The sequence below is a fragment of the Macrobrachium rosenbergii genome, chromosome 51 (genome assembly GCF_040412425.1).
Source record: "Macrobrachium rosenbergii isolate ZJJX-2024 chromosome 51, ASM4041242v1, whole genome shotgun sequence".
Taxonomy (NCBI): domain Eukaryota; kingdom Metazoa; phylum Arthropoda; class Malacostraca; order Decapoda; family Palaemonidae; genus Macrobrachium; species Macrobrachium rosenbergii.
In genome coordinates, this window is record NC_089791.1 from 67197022 (window position 1) to 67222655 (window position 25634).

At 41.2% G+C, this 25634-nt stretch overlaps 1 protein-coding gene across 1 annotated transcript in view; it reads left to right on the plus strand.

Moving 5' to 3' along the window:
- The window catches only part of Sap-r (Saposin-related), a 168492-nt gene that overhangs the window by 98029 nt on the left and 44829 nt on the right, over positions 1 to 25634 (plus strand). Inside the window, exons 10-12 of the mRNA XM_067095684.1 lie at positions 6876 to 7059; positions 7201 to 7337; positions 23402 to 23536. Coding sequence (XP_066951785.1) covers positions 6876 to 7059; positions 7201 to 7337; positions 23402 to 23536 — 456 coding nt within the window. The remainder of the gene's footprint in view (positions 1 to 6875; positions 7060 to 7200; positions 7338 to 23401; positions 23537 to 25634) is intronic.

The window sequence follows — 25634 nt, forward strand, 5'->3', positions numbered from 1 at the left end:
TTTATTTGCTCTTTTTCCAAAAAGGTGAAAGTTGAAAAAGGTGTGATTGGTTATTAAAAGATAAGGAAAATTAATAATAATGATTGCTGAAGTCTGAAAATTAAGATTAAGAGAAATCATATTGAAGGTAGTTTTTACCTATCAGCAGGCCCACAGGCCATTTGCATGAATTATTACTCTTGTATTGTTGGGAAGACAACAAATTGTGTTTCCAGAATATTTGAAACTGTGAGAGTAGATGCAGTACAATTCAGTGGGTTATGTTGGAGTAGTACAATATAAACACTAAAATTGTTCCCAGAAATTTACATATTTACATCACATAACTCTTTCTAAGTTATATGAAATGAACAAATTTATTTATACTGGATTCCTGCTTGTGTAAACTTTGAAGGCCATGAAAATTTGGCTGGAGGAGTCAAGCCTATTGCCATCAGAATAAGGTCAGACATACATGAACAATTATGTCATTGCTGGGCGTATTATTTTGAATGAGGCTACATGAAATCATGCAGCAAATTAAAGCAGTTTAACCCTTGTAGAGTTGTGGCAGCTGTTCCTGTAAGAGCTAAGATTTTTTTGGTCCATTTTTTGGGGAAATTATATGCAGTAATAGTTATCACATGTTGTAACACATGGTTGTTAAATAACACAGTATGCAAGTGTAAATAATGTTGAGACCCAAATGTTAATCAAAAGGAAATGACATTTCTTGATGGAGATTCTTTTAATTTTTTTTTAGTTAAAGAATTTATACATCAAGATTTTTGCCAATTTCTAATTTTTTATAATTATTTTATTTCATATAAATAACTTACCAAGTAATTACATAGCTATACTTTCCACTCATGCAGCAGCTTAAATTTTAAAATCCGCGGTAACACTCCGATTAACGACTTAGCAGACAACTTCATTCTCCTTCCTCCGTGCTCAGTTTAAACATCGGGTGTTTGCAGCAGCTTTGCTTATTATTCGCCGGTTGGATAACCGGATTTCAGTGAAATTGCTGATTTCAAGTAGCCTTCAAGCTTACAGCTTTGAGGATCAGTATTTTTATTGTTTTATCAAGATCTGATTCGCATTTATAATTTGTTGTAACAGCAAATTTGCAGTCATTTGATTCTCTCTCCTTTAACGAATAGCGTGTTGTAATGAAAATATCATGTTCTTTTCTGAACCAACATTTTCAGTGTCAAATACATATCAACAAGTCTCAAATAATGTTTGATAAGAATTGAGATATATTTGGTGTGATGATACTTTGTGTACTCTAAAACAATCGTCGGTAAAGAATTGATTTAGAATGTGTTCTTATTACACTTTCCTTTGTGAAGAACTGAAAAAGTATAAGGACAGAATGTAGTAAGGAGAGAAATCACTTACTTTAGCGGCGATGGGCTTTTGGATAAATAAACTTTGTTGACAGCCGAAAATCGGTTTCGAGCCCCACTAGCTGGTGCCAAGTCACTGGCTTCGATGCCGAGCGCCCACTAGCTGGCGCTGAGACACTAGCTTAGCTCTCCTGGTGCCCAGCAACATCTGATGCTATCTTCAACCTGGGAGCGCCCAGCACCAGCTCCTGATCGTCTGGCGCCAACTCTCCCCACATTAATTTTTTCTCTTGCTAGTAGCCCTCTTATCTTCTCCCACGCCTGGATCCATCATTTCCTTCCCATGCCTTTGCCAGTCTTGTGTATGGGTTAACAGAAGTTAACCTTGTGATAGTGAAGTGTGCAGTGGAGGATGTGATATGCAGCCTATTGGTTCTCATGGACCCAATTAACCGTCATACTCCCCTGAACCTGGGAGTAGTCATACTGAAAGTCCAATGGAGGCTGATGGGAAGTCTCCCCGGGTAGTTGCCCCTTAAGTCGAACCTGTTGTACTGTCCCAGGTTGCGACAGACAGCTACTGAATAGGCGTCTTGCTGGAAGCACAGGGGACAAGTTGACTATCCAACATGTCGGATGTCTAGACCAAAGGTCACTGTCCTCCCCTAAACCTGCAAGAAGACATAATTGCAGTCTAAGGTAGTCTGAGGGGGTTTGTCCCCAGGTAGTTGCCCCAGCTGAGCCTGTTGTCTGGTCCCAGACCTCGGCAGACAGCCATGGAAAAGGCGTCCAAAAGGATGTGCTTTAGTGATACAGATTCTGGTTTGGAAGTCCATGGTGCTTGTTTGTTAAACTTCCAGTTGTGGAGCACCAGTATTTGGTGCCAAAACACACTTCCAGCACTCGTAAGTGCTCAGCACCTGAGCGTCCGGCAACTTCCAAACATCCAGTGACTCTAGAGGCTCCCTTCCCCCGGATGCTCTTAGATGGAAGGAAGAAGATATACCGAAGGTCCAAAGGAGGTTAGTGAGATTTGCCCCACAGGAAGTCACCTCCTCGATAGAACCTGTCACTTACAGTTCGTGTAATGGAAGACCCTCAGACTGCCGTTGGAAGGGTGCCCCTTTGTAGTGTCCACCAGCTGTCATCGGACTCAAAATTAGCCTTGACAAGAGGCATTTTAGGTGTTTCACAGTGTGTCCCAACCCTTGAAGATGATTGTGACAACGGGACATCTCCTATTTCGTTTCAACAGACTAGAGATTCTCCTTTCGGTGACGTACGACAGTCACAGTCTCGGAGCACTCAATACCTGCTCCTGAGCACCTGCTGTCTACCTCTGTGCGCACGGCACTGGTTTCCAAAATTTGAGCGCCAACTCCCGAGTGCCTGGTGTCGATTCCCGAGCTCTCGGTGCCGATCCCAGCTCTACACACACTCCAGAGCATCAGTATCCAGTACTCTGAACATTTATCACCCGCTCATGGACAGTTTTTTAGAATGCTCTGTTGTTCTTTCTTGAGTGCCAGTTCCCGATTGAGTGCCTGGCTCCGGTTTTTTCAAGTGTCCGGCGCCAGTTCCCGATAACCAGGCACTAATTCTTCAGTATCAATCTCCTGCATCTGGGCACCATACTGAGAGCATTAGTATGCATATAGAGAGGTCCCCTTGTCTGTACCGGGTGCCCCCTCCATGACAATTAGTGTCTTAAGAGTCATTGTCCTTTTCAGATTAGGACTTTCATGTCCAGTATTTTTGAGCCTCACAAAGAAAGCTCCCTCCTCTTAGACAGCAGGAGCACTGGTTAAGAAGATAGAGGACTCCTAATTTTTAGGTGAGAGACATTGCCTCAGTTTGTCTCTGAGTCCTGTCCTGAGAAAGGACGATTGAGATATCTTTTAGAGATCTCCGCTCTTTACTTGAAACCTCAAGAAGAGGGAGCCCAGGTGCTCTTTTACTGCTGAGGGAGCCACACAATCGCATTCAGCCCTGTTATTTTTGCCTCTGGGGGCTGCATTTCCTCTCCCCTCAGGACACAGTTGAGAGAACTGTGTCTGTTCTGCAAAAGGGTTTGGCTCAGTTTGTCAAACCTACAGGTATGCCTGTACTAGGCTTCCGTGTTTTCCGCATATGTCTTTGACCTGTGCATAATGTTATCGAGTCCACTTGAATTTCCAAGTGTTTGCCGACTGTCAAAGAGTCCACAGTGTTGGCAGCTAGTCCACATGGTGGTCTGCGAATCGGGATGAGGATCTGCAATGTTCCCTCACTTGTCTGCGAGACCACATAGTAGTCAGCGAATCTGCAAGGCTGCAATGCCCCTTTTTCTCTTAGAATTAGAAGACAAGATTCAGGATAGAGATGAACCAGACAATCCTCTCATCCACTCTCCAAAGGCATGTGGATGAAGACCCGAGTTATGCAGGAAGTATCCTTCCAGGCCCCCACCAGACTCTGGGAGTGTCTCAAGTCCATCTAGTAGGACAGAGTTCTCTAGTGCGAGGATCTGTGTTTTGGCCTCTATACAGCAAGCCTACTCTCAAGTCCTCATTCCTCTAGTGTTTGACTTCATGTTCTGGAACATCATTTTTTCCTGGACGACTGGATTCTTCGGTTACCTTTGAAGGAAAGTACGAGGAGGTTTTTAACATTTGGGACAGGGAAACTCGGCTGAACACTTTTATTTATCCCCTTAGCCTCGAATTAGGTCGAACCTATAGTAGTGGCTGGCCGAACATAATTCATTGAAAGGGAAGGGCCCTCGGACTACAACCCCCAGACCTAGTTTTCCATTCCAGCGCGTAGGATCTGGGTTAGGGAACCTGCTTGGGGAACCGGATAGTTTCTGGGATGCGGCCCTTGAAAGATCATTATCTTCACATCTCTTAGGTAGCGGAAAGCTTTTCACTTACGACTTCAACGCATTTCGACCATATTGCACTCCTAGACTGTGGTCATCTTGCTACAAGACCACAGTCCTAAGTATATTTTCATCTCTGCCTGATAGCAGAAAGCTTTTCACTTATGGCTTCAGCGCTTATTGGCCATATTTCACTCGTAGACTGTCAGATAGCTGAAAGCTTTGTACTCACGGCTTCAGGGTCTGTATGATGGGCATTCAAATAGAGTTTTCCAGTCACTCAACTTCTTAAGGGCACACGAATTAGTTATGGCAGATGCACTGAACTGTCAGAAGCTTGTCCTTCCCGCCAATTAGACCTTGGATCCCCTGGTCTTGTGGAATCTATGGGACAGGCTGATTATGGCCTAGTTTGCTGCCTCAAGGAGCCGTTTCCTTCCTCATTTTGTTCTCCAGTCCTGGACCCTCTTGCACGGGCAACTGACGCCATGCTGCAAGTTAGGTCCTACCTGGACCTCTTAATGCCCTTCCACAGTCCCAACTTGGTCAAGGAAGGACTGAACAAGTTTTCAGGTTCATTGCAACATAACGATGACACTCTTAGCCCCATTCTGGACCATGCATATTGGTTCCCAAACCAGATATGGTTGTTTGTGGACTCTTCATGATTCCTTCTACAATCCATATATACTCAGACCACCTCACTTCAAAAGATACCATTAATGGTGGACCACTCTTTTCTCGGACAGATTTACAGACTGTCTGGGAGCTTGCCTGGAAGAAGTGAAGTTTTCAAGACTGTTGCAAGATGCAGATGGCAGTCTTCTTACCAAGTACTCCATTCCAATTAGGCAGTCTCCCATCAATGGTGTAGCTGTTATAACATCTCGTCTGTGAATTCCTCTTTAGCTCAGAAAGCAGAACTCTTTCTATACATGAGAACTGCCAAGCGGGCTTTCGTCTTCCACCTTCAAGGGGCATAGAGCAATACTAGGCTTAGTATGTAAACACAAAGGTCTAGTTTATCTTCTAACCAGGATCTTAGCAACCTATGAAGTCTCTTGAGACTTCCAAGGCAGAGAGGAGTCTACTCTGCATATTGGAATTCGGATGTAGCTCTCAAGTGTTAACAGGCTCCTCTATCAAGCCTCTGTTCCCTGCCACACAACTTAACTAGAAAAATCTGTTCCTTGTAACCCTAGCGATGCCAGATGAGTTAGTGAACTTCAGACTATAGACAAGCAAGCGGATTCTGCTCAGGGAGACACAGTCTGTGAACAGGACTCATGCTTTCTCCCTTGAGTGTTGGACATCTCTGGCTCTGGGAGAGTGAGCTAAAGATCTAATTTGAGCTTTCAGATTTTTCCTGAAAAAGCTTTATAATCAGAGGGCCATCCATACCTGGAGTCCGCATGAGATCCTGTCTCCCCCTCGGTCTATGAATGCATTGTCCTTCATCTCCAATGAACTTTGTGTTTGAAATGCACTCTGAGATTCAGGAGAATGATTTGCCTACCTGTGAAAGGAAAGCTAAGATGCCAGAATTGCCTCTACCTCATTAGCTTTCAAGGCTCAATATGTCACTCACTTCTGTTTGGTGATCAGCCCATTGGAAGTGTAATAGTTCTTCACTTCTAAATTTTCCTTGAAGTCAAAACAGTGTTTGAAAATTTTTGCAGTACCTTGGGACCATTATTAGTAATTGGCATAGGACTGATGGAGGAAGCAGAGGATTTTCACGTCCTATCTCTTCACCTTGTAGTAAGGTGCAGATTTTTTTGGGTAGCTGGGGGTTACAATGTACCTGGAACACCCACCACTCTCGGTGAATGGGTAGTTGTTTTATTTCAGTGTAGGTGACAAAGTTATCTAGTTATTTTTATTTTTTGGCACTGCGCCCAGTCAAGGGCACTTGATGCTTTGCCAGCCAATGGAATACTCCTTGGCTGCAAACCTCCCACTTACGTAGAGGCAATCCTTGGTTATACTGCCGTGCCACTACAAGTTAAGATGGGCACCAACCAGAGGCAGTGTTCTCCTGCAATGGCTCCCTTAGCTGATAAGGAAACGACAAGCATTGTTTTCCAAAATGCCAGCACCTTTTTTCTATTTCTAATTCATTACTTATCTTAATGCTTTGGAATGGAATATGTCCATGTATCCCACCTCCTTTCAGTGTGGGAATCAGCTATGTAATTACTTGGTAAGTTACTTATATAAAAATGTTATTTTCTTGACAAAATTAAGTTTCATATATACTTACCAAGTAATTACAGAATTGGAGCCCACCCTCCTCCCCTCTGATGGACATAGGGGCAGAAACAGAATGAGGTTGTCTGCTAAGTCATTCCTAGTATTTCCGTTAGTGGGCAAAAATGATCACCCATACTAGACAATCGGAGTGCTACCGTGGATTTTAAAGTTTAAGCTGCTGCACAAGTGGGAAGTATAGTTATGTGATTACAGTACTTGGTAAAAGTATAAATGAAACTATTATGAAAATAACATTTTTCTGAGAACAAACCCTAAGAGAGTTGAGGATTTGAGCTGTGTTTTGGTTAAAATATTTTTTTATAAATAAGAAGTCTAATTGTTTATATTTTTTATGTGATCTTTTTTCTTCACAAAATTTTTTTTTAATTTTCTTTGCATTGGAAGTCCTAATAGTGACATTTTTATTACAGTACCCTGTTTGGACACTACTAGATAGTCATCGTGAAGTCATACCTCAGACTGACCTCCTGCCAGCTGTGATGGTTGACAGTGAAGGCCGTCACATGACAGGCATGGACGAGGCTGCCATTAATGGTTTCGTTGATGATGATGGTGAAGAGTTGCCTCGTGTAAAGCTTTCCAAAGGGGGTATAAGTAAGCATTCATGTTTTTAGAGATGTCTTTTAATAGTTTACAGTTTCAAGTATTTTGAAAGGTTCTTTTCATGGATATTAAGTTGTGTTGCAGTTCATATTTATTATTGGCTCATATATTAGTATCAACTTTTATTTACAGGTGTTGCCTCTGCCGGGAGTAGTGGTGTAATAGGAGCTCCTCTTGGCAAGGGACATGTTAATGATGATAACATGTGTGTAATGTGTGAATTTGCTGTTCATTTCCTTCAGAACATGCTGGAACAGAAGTCAACTAGGGTAAGTAGGATGAAAATTTGGAATCTGTGAAGGGTGCGTCCATAAAACAAACCAAATTTTTCTTTCCTCATTTATGGTTATGTTACCACAAGTTTCATTGAATTAAGTCTTGAGTGAGGTCTCAGCCTAGCTGTGTTGCCAGTTTACTGCTAGCAATATTTTGAATGAACATTGATTTGTATAGAGCTTTTATTTTTGCTATAGGAGAGCTTATGGTAATATTTTTCATAAATAGCAAAATTTGAAAGGTGAGGTTATTGTAGGGAATTTCATGTAAATAAATAGAAATGCTCACCAGAAACTACTACTACCACTACTACTACTACCACCACCACTACTACTACTAGTCATTTATCTTGGGGGTAAGCATCTCTCTCACCACAGTCTATATACTATATAGTTACATAGGACTGCAAAATTAAAATTCCAGTTACGATTTTAGATGTATGCCATATATGAGAAGACATTATAGTAAAAAGAATGAAGAGCTGAAGTATGTTGTGGTGGAGGGTAGACTAGATTATACAGTAGATAGTGAGGTAGAATTGACAGGGAAGCGATAATGTAACATCAAATGTAAATTGGAAAGAGGTACTGAATACTGGGATGCAGAGTGAAAATGTATGACTTACTAAGATTTGTGATTCTCTGTGCAGCAGAGACTTGAGGACTTAACAAGGAACTGGGAAAGAGGTTTAAAAGGTGAAGCTACGAAATGACTAGGTTCATGGTTAGACAGCACTGGAAAAATCATTTTCAGAGGCTGAAAAATAGGGATTGTTGATGAGAAGTGGTAGATGGGAGTGCAGGACAATGATGGGAACATAACCAGATCATAGAGAAAGTGCTCAGATAAGAGTTTGAAGTAGATGGTAATTCAGGCTTCAGTACCAAAGCAAATAGAATAATGAAACTTCATCGGATATCTAACCCCATCAGGGAAGAACTTGACAAAAATGTCTGTAAAGATTGTTCATGATAATATGCTGTACAATTGTTAGGAGTATCTTTTCCATCAAAACCCTTCTGATTATATAAATGGTTTATTATGGTATCCTAAAAATTCTGGTCTCGCAGACCTAAATTCACAGAAGGTGAATGCTTCACTGTGCAGGTACTATCCATCTCCATAGTATTTAAACACATCCAGCTCACTTGGTTGTGAGCCGAGTACACTATTTATGATAATCATACACGGCTCTTATGCTTGCACTCCAGTATTCCTTGTACTTTCATTCTTTTCACAATTCATTTTCATTAATCTGCATAACCCTTCTTGTTCCTTTGTGTAGTTAGTTTCAAAGTGCTATATGCAGGTTGAACAGTACCTTTGTGTTAACTTTATAGACTGTGTTGCTATCATTGCCATGACAAGAGGGTTTCTTAAGTAGTAGCCTTATTTTTTTCCTAAAAAAATGATTCATTCATTCATTACATGGTTTTGTTTGGAAACAAGTCAATTAATATTTTCCTATTATTTCCTTGTTCAGTTAACTGAATTATTAAATTTTTAAAAGTCTGTTATTGATATAATCTGAACTTTTATTATTAGTAAAGACATTAATAAAATCTAAAATTTATTAATAAATCATTTTGGCTAACCTTGAGTTATTTATATATGACTATATTTCTTGGCATTAAATATATATCCCAATGTTGGGTAGCAAAATTTCTCATTTCAGATGAAGAAAAACTAAATGCCACAGTAGGAGGTATTAGAAATAAACATTGCATTTACAGTTGGTTAATAACATTTTATTGCAGTTACAATTAGTTAAAACATGGCACAAACGTGACATCCAAATTGGAGAAGAATAAAAATAAAGATTAGAATCCACTTAATACAGATATTACAAATAAGATAAAATTTTGTTCCAACGGATTACAAACCTTCTCTTTTATAAATGGAGTTACCCATGCAAGGTCCACTTCAGCTGTGTAACTCCATTTACAGTATTACTCATTTTATTGTTTTTCTACCTGTCATACTGTGTTCAGTTGCTATGATTAATATTCTTAAGTTAGTTTGTGCCCTTACTTTTGTGTAGTTCTTCATTGTACCATGCTTCGCCTTTTTTCATGTTTTGAGTGTATTATGTTTGCCGTGTACATCACTAAGCCTCATCACATTTGTCAGAGCCTCCCATGGGCATATAATGCCCACATGTGTCACAACCCCTTATCTGTGGGGCTGACAGGTTCATAAGTATACACAGTATGGGACTGGAATGGACTGGTGGACTACAACAACCAAAGAGGGAGGGAGTCAAAGAAAATACCTCAATACCATATATTTAATTTGTATATAAATATCTTGGAAATGTACACATGGGTCCATGTTTTAGAAAGCACAGAGACAGTTAAACAATAATTATTATCATAAAATAACCGTAATTCTGTCAATTGGGTTCTAAATATTGCAGAATATAATGCTGATTTGTTGGGTCTCTCAAGGGTTACAGGCCATTAGTTAAACATTGTTTTAATCTTGGGTTTTCTATTATCTATGATCATGTCCTTAAAGAACCTTCCTGAATTTGCAAATGATGTCTTTCAAGATTATCAGGGGGGAACAGAATCAGTCTATTGTCTTTCCTTAAAATCTATGGCCTCTTCTGTGACTTCAGAGTTTTCCCTTTCTCCCATTGCTTCCAAACCATCTTCCATTGCTCTTTCTCAACCTTCTTTTTCGGGCCACTCTTGAGGGAACTCTTCAGGTTATTTAGTTGCTCATCCGGTTTTGTTGCCTTTAGCAGACTAGTCGTCTGTGCCATCTTTGGCGAATCCTGTAGTTTCTCAGGCTTCCGATCTAGTTGCTGTGGCAGTTGGCGGTGCACCTGCCTCGGCGTTCAGTGTTTCGATACTGATAGTTTCCGCAATCGCTCCGTTAGCTAGGATTGCTGGTAATTTGTCTTCCTCTGTTACCTTGGGTTCGGTACCTCGTAACTTCCCCTTCGAAACTCCTTTGAGTTCCGGTCCAGTTGGTACGTCCTCCACTTGTCCAACATCATTGTCAGGGGCTCTAGTGGTTACTCCGAGTATGGCTTCTTCCTTCTTCCCTCCTTTGGTTTCTTCTTTCTCAACTTTTCCTGCAGGTTTCATTGTTCCTCCAGCTAAGGCAGGCAATGTAGGTTTGGGGTTGATTCTGGGTCATCAAGGACCTTTTCCCCCTTCCATATCCAGCGGATCTTCTGTTCTGGATTCCCATTCTCATGTGGCTCTGATGCATCCGGGTTTGCGTGGTTTGGGTGTTGTGGCCTCTTCACTCTCAGGAGTGGGCGTTGTCCGTCCAGGTGTGGCCGGCCCAGGTTTTGCAACATCGTCGTTGGAGGGTGCAGGGTTTGCGCAACCTATTTCGGTTGCCTCCAGTATGTCCGTCTCATGCACCCAGGTATATTGTGTTGTGGGTTGTCGAGTTTGGCGTTTGCTAGGGGTCAGCCTGTCTCATTTCCTGTTCTGGCTCGGTCGGACCAGTCCGGCAAGGATTGTTCATGTGAAGAAGAGGAATCCAGTACCGGAGGTTAGTTTTCCTTCAGCCAATGAGACCGAGTACATGCGGATGGTGAACTTCATCCATACTCTTTATCTTCAGTCCATCGAATCAAGCAATGTTCGAGTCGCTGTATGCGACAAAACCAGTACTGTAGTTACTCATTCATCAAAGAATCTAGTCTGGTTTGGCTGTGTCGAGCAGGCATTGAGGGAGACAGACGATAGGTTAGCGGCTTTGATAGGGTCAGTTAGGTAGGATTCAACCCTGCTTCCTATTCGGAAGGGGTTTCATAGGGTTGCGGGTAACCCTTCTGCGGATGTCAGGGTTTCTCTCAACGAATCGGTGGAGACTCTTCTATCTTAGGTTCCTTCTTTGAATCCCCTGGTATCTGTTACTGCGAGAGGGGCTTGTATCTTAGAGGACACTCTGCAGCCAGTTGGAGGCCTTGTCCCACTCTGTGTGGATGTTCTCTGGATTGATGGGGTTCCTTAAGGGGGGAGAATCTGCTTATATAGAATAATGCTCTGATTTTTATGAAAATTTTGTATGTTATACATATATATAAGGTGATGTTCCAAAAAAAAATTCAAAGTGATCCGATGATTATTTTGGTTTTTTATAGAAAAAAAATTTTAAAAATTAAAAATGTAACTCCTTCATTTTGAGAGCTATTGCAATGCAGCTTTATACACAGAAAGTATATCATAGTAGGAAACAAACGTTGGGAACAGTTTTTCTATTTTTCCTTTTTTTTTTGGGGGACGAGGGGGAATTTTCCCCTGAAAATTTTTTTTATTTGGTTATCACGGGTGCCTCGTCGACCTAAGAAAAAATCTAGCCCTAACAAAATATTTGTCTTTCTTTCCTCTTTCCAATGGTTTATTTAACTTTAAATCGCCCTAAAAATAAAAAAGTAGTTGGCGTTTGAAGTGCAAAAAAATGAAAACAGAAAAATGGCCGTAAAGTTCAACAAGTGTTTTTTTTGGCACTCATGGAAAAAAACTTATCTTAGAGCAAAAACGTGTTACAAACAAATGTTAAATACTCACTAGCACTTAGCTCAGACTTCCTTTCCTTCTTTCTAATAGTTCTTAGTGTTTTTTTTTTTTTGCTTGGTTTCTGGCTCCAGGTCCCCCCCTTAAAAACGGGTATTATTCGCTTGAGACGAGGGTATCGTCAAGTACCACCTGACTCTGTGTCGCCTGGTTTGAAAACCAAGAAAGAAAAGCTCAGTATTTCCCAGGATAAAATAAACTTATCATCATATACTCCCTTTTCATCGTCCTTTATTATTTTCATCAACTGAGAGCGTAACTGGGAAGGTGAAAAAACCTCAGGAGATTGTGCAGCAAACGACGTTGATGGAATGGGGGCGGGGCTCTCAGCTGCCAAAACAGAGCCTTGTGTTGTTGGTGGTGGTGCTGATGGCATTGTTGGTGGTGATGATGGTGGGGCAGCGCTGGAGGCATCAGTCAACAATGGTGGTGGCAAAGGCGGCTCTGCCACATCAGTAACTCCACTGTTGTTAGTCGAACCTTCAACCCTCTGTCTCTTTTTAGCAAAATTTGCTAAATGGGCCACAGTTGCACGGTTCCGTTCGGCATATTGTCTCACGTAATTATATACACACAAACGTATATAAATTCTATTTAGAGTTCTTGATGTAAAAAACAAAGCAAAAATCACAGGAAACAGCAAAGAAAATGCTCGGAGTAAGGAGCAGCGGACCTCCCCTTTTGCAAGTCTGGGACACAATGACTCACATGGCTCTCAGATGCTGCAGCATGCTGCCCGTTCAGACCACACACCCACCAAGGATCAGCGATTGTTGGTGCCAGAGGTAAGAGGTTAGGTGATATAAAAATCAAAATAATAAATAAATTAGGCGGATAAAGGAAAAAATGACAGTAGTCATTAGGAGCCAAATGTCAGCACTACCTCACTGTGTGTAGGGGGCCGGGGCCAAAACCCCTTAATTTTAATATTTCGAAAAAATGCTTTGACCACGTGATAACGGAGGTGTTGCTTATGTCTTACGGCCATTTAACCAGGTTTTGAAAATTTCAAAAATATTCTTCAAAAATCAAAGCGGAAGCCCCCCATAAGCAGGATGGGTATACTCCTTCGGATCCGACCTTATTTGATAACTTCATCACTTCGGTGTCGATGGGTTTGGCTTACCAGGTGAACATTTCCGCCGGCTGTATGACGTTCTTTGGGAAGAAGAGGAGAGTTTTCTTTTTGAATCATCTGCCTCCCCATTATCCGGATATCCACAAGAGGGTTCTGTTGAGGGCTCTCTTTGTGCTCAGCAACAATCTGTTTAGGGAGGAAGATGTTTCTGCCATCGTGAACTTTGTTTCTTCAACATTGGCAGTTGAGTCACAGCAGGCCATGATTCGAGTAGCAGCTCAGAGTGCCAGATCACCTAAGGGGTCCAGAATGTCAACGCCGGCTAAGCATCCGCGTTCCAGGTCTCTGGTAAGATCTCTGAAGAAGGTCCGCTTTTCCTCCAAAAGTCCTCCTTCTGCCTCGGATCCGAAACCTTCTGCTTACAAGAAGGGTTTTCGGAAATAGGAAACGTTCCCTTTCCCTGCACCTGTAGGAGGTTGCCTTGCTCCTTTCTGGAACATCTGGAAGGAGTGGGCGCAGAGAGTTGGGTAGTGGAGGTGTTAAGGAAAGGGTACAGAGTCCCTTTTCACTCTCATCCTCCTATATCTGGCTCACCGGGTCATCTTCCCAGTTATTCCCCATCCTCCATCAGGAGGATAGCTTTGGCGGTAGAAATCCAAGCCCTTTTAGAGAAGGGGGCATTAGAGCCTGCTCCCCCTTCTCCGGGGTTTTATAGCAAGATCTTTGTGGCCTCAAAAGCAGGAGGATCTTGGAGACCCATTATAGATCTTTCAGGTCTCAACCGGTTGGTTGTCTCGACAAAGTTTCATATGGAAACTTGGCAATCAGTGCTGGTCAGTTCGGAGAGACGACTGGGGACCTATTATCTCCAGGGTAATGTCTTCTTCTGTTTCCAATTCAAGTCCTAATGCACCTCAGCACCTCGGGTATTCACGGGGTTTCTCCTGATGATAATGGAGGTTTCCGGATGAGGAGATATCTCGACGATTGGTTGGTTCAGGCTTCGCCGGTAGATGAGGTGCTGCAGGCAAGGGATTTCTTACTTGAATGTCTGTCAAGAGTTAGGAATTTGGATCAATTTAGACAAGAGCTCACTAATGCCAGCACAAGTAAAGACATATTTGGGGATGATGATTCAGACACGTCTTTTGAGTACTTTCCCGACAGAGGAGCGGGTTCTGGCGATTCTAAGCCAGCTGGAGGTATTCCTGTCGGACAGAGCTCAACCTGTAAGCCTGTGGGAAAGCTTGCTGGGCCGAATGTCCTCCCTCTTGCTTCTAGTTCCAGGATCTTGTCTCCGGATGCATTCTCTGCAGGTGTGTCTCAGGAATCATTGGGACTTTCGGGAAGAGAACGCTTTCATAGTCTGGGATGATTCTTGCTTGAAGGATCTTCGGTGGTGGTCAGAAGAACATCATCTGACCACCGGCGTAAGATTGGATTTCCCTCTTCCAGATGTTCATCTGTACACAGATGCCTCAGATTGGGGTTGGGGTGCAACCCTGGAGGAATCTCAGGCTCAGGGCCTTTGGAGGGATCTGGATTGGGAGGAGTTCATAAACTGAAGAGAGTTAAGAGCAGTAGAGGAGGCTCTAAGTTGCTTCTCGGAGCAGGTAAGCAACAAGACAGTAGCGCTGTTTCGCGACAGAGTTACTGCGGTGTCATGTCTCAAGAAGGAGGGGGGGAACGAGATCGCAGGCATTAAACGGCATAGCACAGAGAGTCCTCCATTGGTGCAAGGACTGCAGAGTTTCTCTCATTCCCCAGTTCGTGTCAGGGAAACTCAATGTATTGGCGGACGCTCTTGAGTCGTTCGCAGGAAGTTCTTGGGGGAGAATGGACTCTTGTTCAAGAGGAGGTGCAACTTCTGTTGAAGAGATGGCCAGCAATGATAGACCTCTTTGCCACCAGGTTGAATTTTCATCTCTCAGTCTATGTCTCCCCAGTAGCGGACCCCATGTCCTGTGGGACAGATACAATTCTACACTCCTGGGACAACATGTAAGTGTATGCATTCCCTCCGTTCGGGTTGATCCAGGAAGTGCTGGCAAAGCTCAGAAACTGCAACAACACGCAGATGACCTTGGTATGCCCCTTCTGGCCCCAAAGACCTTGGTTTCCGGACCTTCTGGACTTACTGACGGAAGTCCCGGTATTCCTCCCAGAGAGGAAAGATCTTCTCAGACAGCCACATTTCCATTACTTCCATCGGAACCTCCGTGTGCTGAACCTAGCTGCGTGGAGACTGTCCAGCGAGCGACCCGTCATTCAGGACTCTCTAAGGCAGTGGCTCGGCAACTGTCTTTCTGTCTGAGAAGTTCAACTAGAAAACTGTGCCAGGCCAGGTGGACGATGCACCGTAGTTGGTGCTGGAAACTGGGGCATAGTATTTTGCCTCCGTCAGTGGCGAAGGTAGCAGACTCCCTCCTGTTCCTGAGAAAGGAAAAGAGATTATCGTATTCTACGATTGCTGGTTATGGTAGCACGGTCCGATTTCATCTCCCAGAGCTTTTGACCACCAGAATTTTACTTGATCTTCTTAGGTCTTTTAAAATAGAACGTCCAATTCTTCTGCTTCGTGCCCCCTCGTGGGATTAAGCGGCTGTGTTAGGTTTCTTAAGATCTGCAGCATCCGAACCCGTAGAGTCACTGTCCCTAAGACAATTAACTAAGAAGGTATTTTTAGTTGCGCTGGCTACAGCCAAAAGAATCGGAGAAATTCAGGCGGTGTCGGAAATGGTATCCTTTTTCGGGAGAGATATTTTTCTTTCCTACCTGCCAGAATTCGTTGCGAAATCTGAATCAGAAACTAATCCTCTTCCCAGAGCGTTCAAGGTTTCGTCCTTGGAAGATTTTGTAGGAGGCGAAACTTCCGAAATCCTGCTATGTCCGGTTAGGGCTCTAAAAGTTTATTTGTCTCGTACCGAAAAACTGTTGCCTTGCCTGAGAACATTATTCGTTTTGCCTAATTGTCCATCACGTTCTATTTCTAAGAATGCGATTAGTTTCTTCCAATGAGAGGTTATTCAGCAAGCATCGGAGGGTTCTTCATCGCTTTCGGAGCCTTCGAGTTCCTTTTCACGTCCAAGGGCACATGGTATTAGGGGAGTGGCGACATCTTTGGCCTTCCTTAGGAATTTTTTGGTGTCGGCGATCTTAGAGGCAGCCACTTGAAAGTCGGTGTTGGTTTTCACGACTTTCTACCGCAGAGACATTCAGTTTACTTCAGAGAAGGGTTACTCGCTGGGTTCCTTTGTGGCAGCCAACTCGATTTTATAATTACGTAGTAATGTCGGGGGGGAGGCGGATGACTTTAGGTAATGAATGTAGTCTATGGAACTTACGATTCTCTGTCGGTTGGGATTTGTAGTGAGAGTATTAAGTTTGGCATTAGTACTGTGAAGTTAGGCAGATCCATTGGACAGGTTTGGTTTCTTCAACCTCTTCTGCGCAGACATTGGCGGCAACGGGTGGTGAAGAGCTCAAAGATACTGCACACTCAACTTCTCCTCCATACATGAGAGGCTACAATAGCCACATGGGAGGTTCATTATACTCCTCCATACATGAGAGGCTATGAATAGCCACAAGGGAGGTTCATCATTCTCCGCTATACATGGGAGGCTCTGATTAGCCACATGGGAGGTTTGTCTTTCTCCTCTTCATTCATGGGAGGGTTTGAATACCACATGGGAGGTAGCTTGACTCAGACAGTACCTAGACATGAGACTGATGTTGGGGGTACTTTCTCTACAGGCATCCTCACATGCCGAGTGGGATAATCAGGTGAGGTTACATTCATTTATACAGAGTAGGCAAATAATGAGTTACCTACTTTCCCTGTTGGCAGGTCGGGCTGAATTAGATTGATCCCACCTCCTTTAAAATTTTGTTAATTGGGCTAATTCAGGTGTTCAGGAAGTGTATTGCAATACAAAGTTTTCATAATAAAACTAATATTGTAATACTTACCTGAACACCTGAATGATTCCCACCCTCCTCCCCACTTCAATTTGAATAGTGAATAACTCAATTGGGGATCTCGGCCTCACTCGGCCGGGACTTGCAGCAGCATTGCCAGTGGTATTTCAGGTAAATCATTTGACAAGATTTTTCCTGTAAGCATTGTTAACGCTAACAGGTAATTACCCACTTAGTGGGTAAAGAAATTATGGGGAAGTAGTTAGGGCTGGTTAGTGACCAGGGCTAATTCAGGTGTTCAGGTAAGTATTACAACATTAGTTTTAATATGAAAACTTCATTTTAGCACTTAGCAGAAAAGGTCAACATATCAACATATCATAATAATTAAAACAGTAGTAATACTAAATATAAAAGTAATGAATCATCAAAAGAGCAGCGCTTGCTCACCAATAACAATAATGGTGATAATACACCGTACACAGTAGAGTCATTACTCTCACTCAAATAACAATAATAGTGATAATTCACCATATACAACAAGAACCATTACTTTTGCTCAACAATGGCATACAATTAATGATAAACCATAAACCAAAAGAGCCACACACTTGCTCATTGCCAAGCAATTAATAACCAGAGCCACAATCCAAGACCCCTGAAGACAACCATCGAACATCACAATGTCGATGCGATAGCTTCCTAGCTGCCACGGAAGAATACTTCTGGTTCTGAACAGGCTACTATGGCTTGGCCACCATCACGACCCTGGGAACTGGATTGACATCTTCCTTAGTGATCAACATATGCAACAAATCCATCACCATCAATCAGGTGATACTCCAAATCTGTTCATTGCTGTCATCACCATCCACTTGGTGATACTCCAAAACTGCTGCTGCTGTGTTCTCAGCGGAATATTGCCGAGAACCTGCTGATTTGCTTTCTAAAACCTGACTAACACTGCTCTTCTCACCGAGACAGTTGTTAACTCGCCAACCTGACGAAAACAACGGGAAGAAGGAGAAACAGGCAAACAATCCTAATAATATCGTTTAAATAAAATGACCGAACTTAACACATGCCTTTGCTAGACATGGACCATCACTTTCTGTTCTGCTTTTGCTGTGAGCAGTCAATGTTTCCCATTGCTTAACTGTGAGACTTGTCATGATTGGGAACAAGAAGTGGTACTGTGTTGCTCAAAAGAGGACCTGCAAGTCATGTCTTGCCTGAACAGTGTCCACTGGTGTGCCTCCATTATCAAATTCTTCCATGCCCATGGTTACTGACCCCATAGATTGTTGGTCAGAAAGTATCAGGCTTCAGAAGCGCCTTTTCACATTCTCCACTTCCCTTCAACCTGGGTGACTGTTATATTTCTCATGCTATTTGGGAAGACCACCGTACTGCTTGTCTTGAGGTCCAGGCAGATCACTCTTTATCTGCTCCTACCTTACCCTGTGAGCACCCTCAACACACAAGTCTCAAGTAATGCCTGTTCAGCTGTCCGTCTTGGGGACCTCCACTCTTCTGCTCAATCCTGGCTGTGACCACCCCACTACACCTGCTCAGCTGACTTGCCTCTTGTCATCATCTCAAACCTGTTGCAGTTTAGGTAGTTACGTATCTCCCTTGTGACTACTGCCACTTTTCTTGTTACCTGTCTAGAGGATACCATGGGTCTTGTGGTGGATAATATTACTGATTCTGATCCAACACTCTCATTTCAGCAGTTTAGTCTGCAACCGTGATGCATAACCCCTTCCCAGATCAATTGCTTTATTCAAAAACTTAATTTTAGACTTTTTAATAGAGAAATGAACAGGAGATGGGATAGGAATTAAAAAAATTAAAGGTTTTTTTTTTTTTGCTCTTAGTTCTTATTAAAATGCACTCCTAAATATATTCCTTTGTATTAAAATGGGTAGAATCATGCTCTACAGTGATGCTCAGTGGTAAAAGGAAATATTAAATAAATGTTCTCTATTGAATATAGGACATTACAAATTTTTAAAAATAAAAGTAGTACAGCAGTATGCATCTTTATTCTGCAGCAAAAATAGCTTTCATGGCTGTTGAACACAGGTTTTGTGTTTAAATGTAGTTGATTGACATTAAAACCTTCAGGCTACATCTCCAAAACGAGGCAGGTTGTAGCCAGACAGAATAAGTTTGCATATACATTATCTGTATGTAGCCTTTAATGGTAATACTCTTTAAGGCTACAGTTCAGATCAGTGCAGTTGCCTAGAGTATACAGCAAACACGGGCTGCATGTAAAAAAAAAAAAAATATGGCACATATATACTGTATAATAAATTGGTCCTATCATTGTCCTATATAACTTATATAGTAAATTGTCCTACCATTGTCTTAATGCGGTAGAAAAGCTATATTAGCTAAAAAAATAACAAAAAGTAGACTTGTAATGCTGCAAAGACTGCAGTACTGACTACTACTGCCAGGTAGTTGTTTAAATAGCTGTTTCCTGCTATTGAGAACTTCATATGCTCTCCTGGTTAGGTATGTCCACTGACTGACCACCTTTTAATTCCCCATAGACCTCAACTTCTTGAAGACCCCTTCACCAGATAAAATTGGGACTGTGGACCTTATCCAGCCTTGTGGAGTTTGCTGTTACACCTTTTATTTTTCCCTCCACCTTCTGTGGATTCAGTTATCCCTGTTGGTATTTCTGTTCCACACCTCAGTGGTATTCCTCTTCCATGGCATAGAAGTTTACGTGCAACTTTTCTGAATCCTGCTCTTGTGACTGTCACTACCGAAACTTGCCTTTTTTCTCTCTATAGGTATTCTGAGGAGTGGTACCAGTTCTCATTATGTCTCTTTACAGTCTTGTTCAGAACCACATTCCTGTAGTAAGGTAGCAACCAGTATTTTCAGCAGAGTCAAGACCTGGACCGCCACCATTCACATTAGTCACCAGACAGGAGCAGTGATCATGACTCCACTCCCAGTATTTGCTTTGTAAGCCACACTGAGCAGTTAGCATGTACAGTAGATCACCAGTTTGGGGCTTCGTCTTCCAGTAATGGTTTTTATTCTCATCAGAAAAGATGACATCCTTCATCTCTAGTCATCTTCTTGGCCCCTACAACCTCTTATAGTGGAATGGTAGTTAATTACCATGAGTATTCCCTTTCATTTTAATTGCGGATATTTTAGGTACAGTCTGATCTCTTTGAACTGGCACCTTTGGGACCAGGCCACTGCTGAACCACAGAAAATCCCGGATGACAGAAATCGCCCGCAAAAAACCCCCTATGTAAATGATCTTGCCAGCTCATTCTACTTACATAGTGCTGAGTTATCAAAAGTAGAACAAAGCTTTTAAATAATCACTGTCATTGATTCGGTTTAGTCCCTAAGGAAAATTCTGGCATGCTCCAAAAGCATCTCTACAGAAATGCTTACACCTTTGCTGTGTAGGAGCTTAAACCACTTTATAAGCACACTGTCAAATTTTGATCTGGCATCCTTCAGTGTTTTCCAGCAATTCAAAAATTTTCTTGCTTGTTTTTAGAGAAACCTAAAAATCAACTTTTGTTCATTTAAACTTGTTTATTTAAACCTGCTGCATATGAGAGAGATTTAATAAAAACTTTTGTTTTATGTACTGTATGTAGTTATATTTCATGCATTATTGTCATATTATTTTTGTATTATAATTTATGCACTTAACAGTCAGGCATGCTTGTTTTACCAACATCATCACAGGCATTAGGTGCTAGGTGTGGTTTTGCCTGTATCAGATGTTGCTTTCGTTTCTTACAAAACATTTTGTGGCCTGCACAGTACTGTACTGTATCCATTTCTTCAGCCCCAGCTACAACCGTAAATTTAGTGTACTTTCATAACATTTCCCTCTCCATTGTGTGAAGGATGAATAAAGTTTTATTTTATTTTTATGTATGGAAGCCACCATTGAAAATTAACAAATTTTTAACAAGTAGACAACCGTAGCGCAACCCTTAACGTGTTAGTTACAGTAACTGACATCAGACAATAGCTGTTTCTCGATTGATTGTTTATGTTAGTACTTGCCGTTGTTTATGCAGTGTCTTGCACCCAGTAGTAAATGGGTGTTAATTATAGAAATAATAATAATGAATTCTTAAACAAGTCACAAAGGTTGGTAAGTCTGATTTCATGCGTGAAGGTTCACATTTAACCTAATGAACTTTTTCTTCTAGGCCTATAAATTAGTTAAAAGCTAACTCATATAATATGCAATATCAATGTTATCTACCAAAACTGAGACAGGCATAGAAAGCCTAACCTAGCGTAATGTACTGAAAATACATCTCGCACAATACATAATGTATATGATGAAATCATGTTTTTGAATGAAATTTTAATGATTGCATGATACACAAGATCAGATGATACATGAGTATATACACAAATTACAGTTCTTTTGTATGCTGTATTTCTGAGTGTCACAGAATGTTTTCGTTGGAAATAAACTCTGCTTGTGTATTTATGGAGCAAGCTTCAGTTCCGAAATATGAAAAAACAAAAACTGAAACAATGTGTGGCGCTGTCCTCATAGCCGCTCAAGAGTAGTAGTGGCTGATTCAAAAAAATTCCATATCACGTGAGTCGCCGGACTATGCAGCGCTGGATTTAATAGGTCAGACTGTATTGCTTAATTCAAATTGTTGTGCCTCGGTCTCAGCTCAGTCAGTTTTGCTAGGCTGGGTGTCTCAAAGAATTCTAAGTTAATTTTTTTTTATAAGTATTGGTATTACATTGCTATTCATCTTTTAATGGCTTTACTTTCAAGATGGTATGGACACAAAACCAGATCTGATTGATGGGAGATGAGTGGAATTCTGCACACTTATGTAGCAGGACATATATGCTATTCATCCTATTGGCCACCTCAAGCAGTTTATGTTGAAGGTCTCTGACTCAAGAGACACCAGGGTTATTTTGATTGCTTCCTTTGGTAGCAACAAGGTTGCTTTGCAGACCTTTTTCTTTAGAGGTGGACAATTCAAGGAGGTTCCTAAAGCAGCTGTACTTCCAGAAGCTCATCTTTTTTCTTCACATGCAGAGATTATTTAGTAGAAAATATGAGTGAGGCTTTCTAGAGGTCATAGCTATTGCCATTGCAAGAAATTGCAGAACTTCAACAACCTACATATATCAGGAGAAATGGAATCTTGGCCCCAGTTGGTGTGATTGATAAGGTGCTGATGCTTTCAGTGTCTTTTATTCCCCTGATCAGTTTTCTTGGCCATTGTCATCTGGATGAAAAGTTATTTCTGCCATGGGGTATAGGTCTGCACTAGCAATTTTTTTTTTCTTCTTCTCTCTCTTCAATACGGCCTGGACCTTGGCTGTTTGAGTCTCCTTCAGTGCTTTGGGTCAGTTGTTCTGTGTGGATCTCTCCCACTACATAGCTGGGATCTTATGTTAGCCCAAGTCCATTGAAGCTTCTTACCAGCTGCTAAACAAAGGTCCTTTCCTGAATATAACCATAAAGACTATCATTTTCAAGGTTTTGGTATCTTCAAGAAAGGTTGATGAGCTTTGATGGTCACATTGTAATAATGATTGGACAGCTGGACAAGTTTGAGCTTCTCCTTTGTGCTTAACTTTATTGCTAAGATTGGGATGCTCAGTCATCAAGGCTTTTGCTACTTTGGTCTTTGCCATCCTTGTCTTCAGTCATTAAGAACTGATTCTAGTAATCTTCTAGGTATGGTAGGTGATGTCAAGGGCCTAATCTTGACATAGCTGTGCTTTAAGATGGGACCCAGTATTTAAGTACTGTCATCCTCCATGGAGTTCAGATTAATCTTGTATTGTTCTTTGTTTTGTGTACCTGATGATGACAGTTGTCCTTCCTTAATATGCATGAAACATTCATGAATATCTTGATATGTATTCCTAGTTATCAATCATCAATCTCACACTGACAAGAGACATAGAACATCCAGGCTACTGTCAGTTATGTTTCATGTTGATGGTAAATGCACTTAACTCCCATCTTGTAGACCTTGATACAAGCCTACTTTTCTTTTTTGTACCAATTGGTTCGTGTGCTAAGGAGACACTATTTTGTTTGAGTCACTTTACTCATCACTTCGGCTGTCAGCAAGTGCATCTTGGATTCTTTGTGTGTAGCAATTAAGGCATCTGCTTGAGTGTTAAAGTTGTGATGGAAGAAACTTTTTGCAACAAAACAATCCATTAATCAAATATTGAATGCCCTCTTGCCACTCAAATTCACTGTTCCACCTGCGGCTTCACAAAAAAAATAGGTGGATGTGTTTATTTATACCTTTCTCAGTAGAGAATTATTCTTCACTCAGTAGATCGAAGTCTGGAGGACCTGGGAACTTTTTTAACACAAAAATAATGCATTTACATGAGTGTATGAAAAAATGTGCTATGAAAATTTAGTTTTTATTTTTAAAATGGTTTTTCTTATTGCCAAATACAGTTGCAGTTTATTGACCTAACATTTTTTTTTATTTTACAGTCAGAAATTGAGCAGGCTGTGGATCAACTATGTAGCATGTTGCCCCACACTGTTGCTGAAGAATGTCAGGATTATGTTGATGCATATGGTGACCAGGTTATTGAACTTCTTGCACAGGAAATGGACCCAAAACAGGTAAATGCTGAAGGTAGAGGACAGTTTGAGATTTTGAATTAGTTGTATGTTCGTGCTCTTGTTTTTTTCTGTAGTGAGCTTGTGTGATCAAAGGTGTCCATCATCTGTCTCCATGTAAGCAAGTACAGTCACTCTTTGATTAATTTTGGTTTCACTTCCATGAATTTGAAATGAAGTGGAAAGTAGATAATAGTGTATTGTATGAAATATATATAATTGGTGTATTTCCCACTGTTGGAAGCTGTTTTTAATTCATAAAATAAATATTCAAAGTTTACTGTGCACCTTGGGTGGCTGAAGTTAGTTTTGTCAGCCTGTCCTATCCCCAGAGAAGGGTTATCTTTGTTATAGAGTAATCAGAATTCCTGTATGTGACTTGTGAATTGAAGAAATGAGTTATTGTCAGTTAATAGTAAGTAAACAAAAGTATTATGGAAAAACATACATAGTCACAAAGAATGTTGACTATGTTTGTGCAAAAAACCTTGTGTTTACATCTTAGTGCGTATGGCATTTACCAATGATGACTGCCCAAAGCAAACTCATTTTAAGAATTGGTAAAAAGTAGTTGACAAGTTTTTGTTTTGTTGGAATTGATTTTTCAGTTCACCTTACTATATCACAGAAGCTTTACTTGTATGACTGTGTGTGTTGGCTTTACATCTACATGTCATGTCATCAATGTTGGCATCACGAATTTGCTCTTTTTTTACATCTACATGTCATGTCATCAATGTTGGCATAACCAATTTGCTCTTTTTTTTTTTCTTATTTTTTTCTTTTAGGTGACTTAAATATGATTATGTATCACATGTAACTATACAAGAGAGTGTTTTATCACTGATGATATTTCCTCTCAGATATAATGTTCACATTTTCCCAGTAATATATTAATAAACATTTATGCACTAATGGTCACAGTAAAATATTAATATAAAACATTTATACACTAATGCAACATTTGTCATGAGTTTGGTCATAGGTGTTTGGCAACACAATGAGCTGTTTATAAATTGCTTCCCACTCCCTCAGTTTAAGGGAAGCAGTGTGTGTTTGTGCATGTGCATTTGCATGTGTGTTTCTTAGTGCAGTATCATATGCAGTATTTAATTTCAAGTTTAGTTGACTCAAAGGATGGTTATCACACACATAACAGTAAACAAGAGTATTTTATCACTTGATATTTAATTTTTGAAAAATATTTTGAATGCAGATCTGTAGATGTTGGCAACACATTGAGCTATTTATAACTTGTGTCCATGCAGTCAATTCAAGCGAAGGGGTGTGTGCATATACACTGTATAAGCACATGCTAAGGATATCAGATACATTTATCTCTTTTGGGTTGTTGTTGTGGTTCCCCAGACTCTGTTATGCCAGGAAGCCTGCACCGCGCAAGAAGGACACCACGCTTACTGGATCTGACCATAACTGTGTGGTAGTGTGGATGTTGTGTTGTTTAAGGGCTGCCAAGTTAGGGCAGTCTACTAAGAGATGTGTAATTGTGTGGGGACTAACTTGGCAGAGTGGACATATGTCTGTTTGGGTGTTGTCTATGCAGTGTTTGTAGGTGTTTAGTGATTGGTGATGACCACAGCGAAGTCAAGTCAGGTGTACTCTCTCCAATCTTGAGAGCTGTGTTTCTGTGCTGCTTATGTTGGGTGGGGGTGCCGTATTTTGTTGTTGGGAAGGTTTTAAGTGCTTGTCTGGTGAGGTGAGTATGGATGTGCTTTTGTTTTGTGTGATGTTTGTGGGTGGTGGTATAGAATTCAAGATATTTGGGCTGTTTGTGTTGTTTATGACCGATGCCAAGAATTGTGTGCCTCTCATGTCTAAGTGTTGCCTGATGGTGAGAATCTTGGTTTCGGTGTGTAAGTGTTGTATTGGTGTGGATTGTGTACTGCCAAGGATGATTCTAAGAGCTGTGTTGTGTATTATTTGTAGTTTGTTTAGTTGTGTGTTGGATATGGCAGGGTGCCAGGCTGGGCTGGCGTAGTTTATTATGGAGCGGATGTATTGTTTGTATACTGTGATGAGCGTTTCTTTTTGTTGTCCAAATGTTGTGCTTGTTAGTGATCTTAGTGCATTTAGTCTAGGT